The sequence below is a fragment of the Prosopis cineraria genome, unplaced genomic scaffold (assembly GCF_029017545.1).
Source record: "Prosopis cineraria cultivar Desert tree isolate PC_DT_omini unplaced genomic scaffold, ASM2901754v1 PC7, whole genome shotgun sequence".
In the NCBI taxonomy this organism is placed as follows: Eukaryota; Viridiplantae; Streptophyta; class Magnoliopsida; order Fabales; family Fabaceae; genus Prosopis; species Prosopis cineraria.
Genome location: NW_026555338.1, coordinates 17,629,190 through 17,635,991, shown reverse-complemented (window position 1 = coordinate 17,635,991; position 6,802 = coordinate 17,629,190). Strand labels below are relative to the sequence as shown.

Here is a 6,802-nt window from a genome sequence, read left to right as displayed (position 1 = left end):
AGATCAATGAGAGACAGGGCAAACATTTGGTGTGAAACTCTCAACTATCTCTCAGCTCTAGAAAAATCAAAGAAGACAAGAATAAAAGAGAGGAAAAAATCTGATTAGGATAAGGGTAATTTAGTAATTTCATAAAGAAATTGGCAAAAAAATAAAACTCCCTATGGCCCTATCTAGATTTGAACTTGGGCCTAATGGCTCAGCTCTAGAAAAATCAAAGAAGACAAGAATAAAAGAGAGGAAAAAATCTGATTGGGATAAGGGTAATTTAGTAATTTCATAAAGAAAATGGCAGAAAAATAAAACTCCCTATGGCCCTATCTAGATTTGAACTTGGGCCTAACGGCCGGGTTACATTTCCTCTTCCACTACACCAACATTATTTGTTCTAAAAATTAATATAGTTACTATTAAAAAACAAACTTATATTTTTTTCATTTTATTTAAAAATTTCTGGGTTATCACACTCTAGTTTACCTCTCTATAATCATCTTTTCTCTCCTCGCCTTCACCATTACCGATGATGCTGCTTTCATGTCCAAGCTCGCCAAAGAACTTTCTAATCCCTCTGACTGGTCCAGCAGGACTAGTTTGTAAACATGGGATGGTGTAAGATGTGACAGTTCCAATAGAGTCACCTCTATCAACCTTGCTTCCTGGACCCTTTTGGGTACTCTTCCTTATGATCTCAACTCTCTCTCTCAGCTAAGCTCCTTCTCTCTTCAAAACAATGCTCTTTTTGGTCCTTTGCCGTCTTTGGCAAATCTCTCTTTGCTTCAAATTGTGTTTCTTGACTCCAACAATTTCACTTCCATCCTTGAAAGCAAGGGGTTGCTTCCAAGGGGTCATCAGTTTACAAACCCTTAGCTTAAGCAACAATGCCAACCTTGCACCCTGGTCATTTCCGACCAATTTGACTCAGTCTTTGAATTTGGTTACCCTTGATCTCGGAACATGTAACTCATGGGTTCTTTGCCGGATACTTTTTATTCCCTACCGAGCTTGCTGAAAGTCCGTCTTTCTTACAATAACCTCACTGGGGGCTTGCCTGCCTCATTTAATGGGTCTAGAATCACAAACTTATGGCTTAACAATCAAGTCAATGGACTATCTGATACAATCGACGTATTGTCAGCGATGCCTCAATTATCTCAGGTTTGGCTTCAGAAAAACCAGTTCACAGGTCCCATTCCCGACATGTTCAATAGCAAAAATTTGTTTGACTTGCAACTTGGCGACAATCAGTTAACCAGTTTAGTCCCAACTTCTTTGATGACTCTCTCAAGCTTGGAGAATATTTCTTTGGACAATAATAAGCTACAGGGTCCTATGCCTCAATTCAATAGAGGAGGTGTGCTGGTTACTCTTGAGGGGAACAGCTTCTGCAAAAGTGGTCTGGGATCTTGCGATGATTGTGTTACAACACTGCTTGAGATTGCTGTAGCATTTTGGTATCTAGTTAAATTGGCAGATTCATGGGATGGTAATGGCTCTTGCAGTGATTGGAGTTTTATTGTGTGTACAGATGGAAAGATTACAACGGTGAATATGGCGAGGCAGGTTTTTGGGAGAACAATTTCACCTGCATTTACCAATTTAACGGATTTAAGAAACTTGTATTTGAATGGTAATAATTTGACAGGCACATTACCAAAGAGCTTGAGAACATTGCCTCACCTTGAGATTCTTGATGTATCTAACAATAATCTTTCTGGAGAGGTTCCTAAATCTTCATCAAATGTAATGTTGACAACTATTGGTAATCTTTATCTTGGAAAAGCTTTTGATTATGGGGGTGGAAGAAATGCAAGTAGTCCTGCCACTGGTTTTGACGATAATCCACCAGTTGGAAGTCCGTCTAAAAAGAAAAATAGTACTTCCTTATCATCTGGTTGGATTGCAGGCGTAGTCATTATTGCCTTGTTTTCGGTGGGGGGGTGATATTGTTTATTTCTTTAAGTGTTGTGCTAGAATAATTCCATGTGACTTAGTTGGCCAGAGTAGTAGCAACCAATGTGACCTTCATGATTTTGAGGGTGTAATGCCACAATTTCAATTCAAGTTCTTCGTCAAGTAACCAACAATTTCAATGAAGATAACGTTTTATGAAGGGGAAGATTTGGCATTGTTTACAAAGGAGAATTTCATGATGGAACAAAAATTGCAGTGAAGAGGATGGAATCTGTTGCAACAGAAAGCAAAGGATTGAAGGAGTTCCAAGCAGAGATTTCAGTGCTGAGTAAAGTCAGGCACAGGCACGTGGTTTCTCTCTTAGGATATTGCATTAATGGAAATGAAAGGCTTTTAGTTTATGAGCATATGCCTCAAGGAACACTAACACAACATCTTTTTGACTGGCGTCAGAAAGGCTTTGCCCCTCTAACTTGGAAGCAAAGGTTAGTTATAGCTTTGGATGTGGCACGTAGAGTGGAGTATTTACACAGCTTAGCTTACCAAAGCTTCATTCACAGAGATTTGAAGCCTTCCAGCATTCTTCTAGGTGATGACATGAGATTTTGGGTTGGTTAAAATAGCACCTCATGAAAAGCATTCTATTGAGACCCAAGTGGCTAGGACTTTTGGGTATCTTGCTCCTGAATATGGAGGTAGGGAATTTCAACTTTCATCTAATTAATTTTTGAAGTTTTTATGTATTCCCTATTTTGTTTGTAACATTGGTGCACTTTTAATTAACTTCATGATTTATTTTTAAAATTAAAGGAAAAAAATCTTAAACTAATTTCAATTAATATTTTATATAAATATACATTAAGAGGCCAAAAAACAAGTTCACAAAGAATGATATATACACTATATAGAGAGGGGGGATGACCAACTCATTATCAGAAATATGACCTTATTTCACGTTAAATGGGTACATCAAGAAAAGACAACTACCCTTTCTTGATGGCACGTAATTGAGTAAATAAATGGGAGAATGACAATTAAGGACCTGCTAAGAATATTAATCTCAATTACGGACCGTAAAATTTTAAAATCCCAGTTAAGGACCATAGTCCTTAATTGTGATTAAAAAAATGTAATTTGTGAGGTGGGATTCATTATTGCCACTTGGAAATTCACTAACCCAACTTGAGAAAATTTGTAACGTATATTGTGAAAATATGAAACCCCACTTGAAAATTGAATGTTTAACAAAAAGCGCCACTTGAGAATTCACTAACTCGACTTGAAAAAATTTCTAACGTATATTGTGAAAACATGAAACTTCACTTGGGAATTGATTGTTTAATAAAAAACACCAATTTAGATAAGTCACTTTTTATTAATGATTCTCAAGTAGGGTTTCATTTTTTCACAATATATGTTAGAAATTTTTTCAAGTCTAGTTAGTGAATTCTCAAGTGGTGGTTTTTGTTAAACATTTAATTTCCAAGTAGGGTTTCATGTTTTCACAATATACCTTAGTAATTTTTTCAAGTTGGGTTAGTAAATTCCCAAGTCGTGTTAGTGAATCCCACCTCACAAATTACATTTTTTTATCACAATTAAGGACCATGGTCCTTAACTTTGATTTCAAAATTTCACGGTTCGTAATTGGGATGAATGTTCTTAGCAGGTCCTTAATTGTCATTCTCCCTAAATAAATTATAGTCAATGAAATAAAAAGGGAAAATGAGGCCAATAACTATGGTAAGTCGTTGCTAGCTGTTGTTCTTTGACTTTTGCTGTATGGTTTATATAACAGTTGTTAATTGAATATAATTACTAGGATATTGTTCGTCAAGAACAACAAATTACTAGGAATGCCAGAGATGTTGAGTTTCAATTAATAATGAAGGGTTCCCAAGCTCCATTATTATAGTTTACTCATATGTAAAAGATACGCAAGACTTAATAGAATAAGTGTTTGATTATTATTAAAAACGTTATGAAACATAAACAGTTACAAGTCTGAATTAAAGATAAAAACTAATTGATAAACCTAAGAATTATGGGTGCAAAATGCAAGTCTTTTGAGTGTTGTTCATGTGTTCTTCTGTGATTTGCTGCTCTACTTATAATGATAGAGTGATGGTAGTTTCTTCCTTAAAATCTGGAACGTTCTTATGGATAATCAGGGATCCTGCAAAACTCATGGCATGGTCTTTAATCACTGTCTTTCATTTTTAATAACTAGCCCGTCTCGTCGAGATATTTGGGCACAATGATGCTGTTCCAATAAGATTTGTGATTGTTTGAGATCATGTCTCAATTGTCCACAGAGTGGGTTTGCAACTAGCAGGATTTCGACATGTTCATTTGGCTAGGGCTTTCCATTGAACTTGGGGTTGGCTCTTTTGTTTAGATTGTTAATCTAGCTTGACTCTTCAGTCACTTGGCCCATACGGCTTTATGGCCTATTCAAACACTTTGATAAGTGACAATTCATATTTAGCCCAAGCAGGTATTTAACAAACCCATCATGATCACTTCTTTGGTTTCATAATATATTTTATTGTTACGCATGAATGTGACAGATATATGACAATATATATATATATATATATATATTCAAGTTTTACCTTGGTTATCCAAGGCTTGACACAATCTTTTTCCTTTATTTGCTTGGAATCGGCTATGAAAATATAGACAGAGTTATCCAAATGATACCAAGTAAAAAGGCATATTTAAAAAGACAAAATACTCAAGTTCGAAACACCTTTTCCTACCATTAATGAATTGCATTTTGCGTTTTTGGTTTCAGCTACAGGAAGTAACAACTAAAGCGGATGTCTATTCATTTGGGGTTGTGTTGATGGAATTGATGACTGCTAAAAGGGCAGTAGATGATAGCATCTCAGATGAAGGCTCTCACTTGTTTTCATGGTTTCGTAAGGTTCTAATTCGCAAAGACAACTTCCCAAATGTTATTGATCAAATGTTAGACATAGAAGAAGAGACAACATTGGAGAGCACATGTAAAGTGGCTGAGTCTTGCAGGGAATTGCACGGCTCACAAGCCACACCAAAGGCCAGACATGAGCCATACAGTCAATGAGTTGGCTCCTCTTATAGAGCAGCGGAAATCCGTGAACCACAGAGAAGATGATGAAGGAGGCTTTGGAAGTGACATTCTCACGAGGGAAAAATTAATATTCTGGACTCTATGGTTTCTCCAAATTAATTTTGTCATCAATCTTTGTATCTTCAGTTATTTTAATCAACTTCTTGTACATTTTGCTTCATGTGAAAAAGACTCCCTTGAAGCAAGAGCCATAAGCCTGTTTTAATTAGTTTGATGTTTTAAATTTAACAACGTATAAGTTTATGAATATCGGCATATCAATTCCAATATTTGATTTGTTTTTCTCAAATCAAAGATTAAAACATCTCCATTAAGGATAATAATTAAATTTTGAATGATGAAGATTCAAACATTATTTTTGAATTATATGAATTGTTATATGACTTCATGACTTTTTATATTGGTTTGTTATATAACATGCATGCATGTTGCAGTTTTATTTTATATTTCAATAATTTATATATGTGATAATCTTGTAACTAAACATTTCAAAAGTGTGTGAGAGGGGAGAAAGAGAGATTGACTGGCTTCTTAGCTATATAATTAAGAAGATGATGCAGTTTAGATGGGCAGCTTCGCTCACTAGGAATACAAAGAACTTGATCAGATGTTTTGCGTATGCATGCAGGAAGGATTCAACACTAAGATGAGTGACCAAAGCAAACTAATCGGTTTGACAATGTTTGAGACCTATTCAATTTTTCATTCAATTAGTTAGGTATAGTTTTTGAGCAGCAATTTGATTATGTTTGATTTGATTTAGAATTGGGTTAAGTTTGAATTTATTTGAAATATTTTTTTTCATAATCAATATGTGTGTGAGATATATATGTGTGTACTTGTGCATATTCACCAATATTTTTTCAACTATTAATTGTTATTTTCATTGAAAAAATCTCGAGGACAAAAGATTTTTTTAAAACTATTAATTATCATGTTTAACTATTAAGAATCAACATGTTATCTTCAAAAATTATTGTAAAATTAAAAATTATCATAAAATAATTATAGATAATATTTAACTAATTGTAACATATTATTTAGTAGTGATTTACAAATAACTAAATTTTGGGAAAGAAAAAAACTTCAAAAAATTTAAAAAAATATATAAGGCTTAGTTTAATTTGATTCAAGTCTCAAGTTTTACTAGTCTTTTGAAACAAATCAAACCAATCAATTTTATCAAAAAACAAAAAAAAAGCCAAATCTTACTCCCTCCATTCAAAAATGTAAAGCATTTTTAACTAAATTTCACCCCCCAATAAAGTAGTTACCTACTTTTAAACTAACCTTATCTTTTCATATTTATCCATATTAAATACCTTACAATAAATATAAAATTATTTATCAATAGGGGCACTTTTAGAAAAAAGGCAATGATTATACCTTGAAAGAGTAAAACTGCCTTATATTTTTTAATATTCAACTCTTTAAAAAATAATTTACATTTTTAAATGGAAGAAGTATTTATTATTGACTTTAATCAATTCACATCGATTTAATTTAGTGTAATCACTTTGGATCACTTTTGGATACCCTTAGGCGTTAGCTAGGGAGGATTAATGTGAAAGGAAGACAATTGTTGTCACAACGTGGAGAAGTTTCGCATAAAAGTTTATGGGACAGTTGGGACCAATGCAACTTTTCAAAGTTTTGTCATATTGTATTTAAAGAAAAAAAAAAAAACAAAGCTTTGTCGTATTATTGCTATTAGAAGTTACAACGACGATCACGAGTACAAAAATTAGCTTTTACATGTGGTCTTTTACACCA

The 6,802-nt window shown here is 33.8% G+C and overlaps 1 protein-coding gene across 1 annotated transcript; it reads left to right on the top strand.

The window, feature by feature from the left end:
* The first annotated feature begins 963 nt into the window (after positions 1 to 963).
* On the top strand, positions 964 to 5,002 carry LOC129316536 (receptor-like kinase TMK4). The gene is made up of 3 exons (XM_054960955.1): positions 964 to 1,937; positions 2,112 to 2,520; positions 4,709 to 5,002. The coding sequence occupies exons 1-3, from the start codon at positions 964 to 966 to the stop codon at positions 5,000 to 5,002; spliced, it is 1,677 nt and encodes a 558-aa protein (XP_054816930.1).
* Positions 5,003 to 6,802: the final 1,800 nt, after the last annotated feature.

Coding starts and splice junctions, on each gene's coding strand:
- LOC129316536 (XM_054960955.1), top strand. CDS start 964: ATGGGTTCTTTGCCGGATACTTTTTATTCCCTACCGAGCTTGCTGAAA. Junction 1,938..2,111: donor GCCTTGTTTTCGGTGGGGGG/GTGATATTGTTT, acceptor CGTTTTATGAAG/GGGAAGATTTGGCATTGTTT. Junction 2,521..4,708: donor GTGATGACATGAGATTTTGG/GTTGGTTAAAAT, acceptor TTTTGGTTTCAG/CTACAGGAAGTAACAACTAA.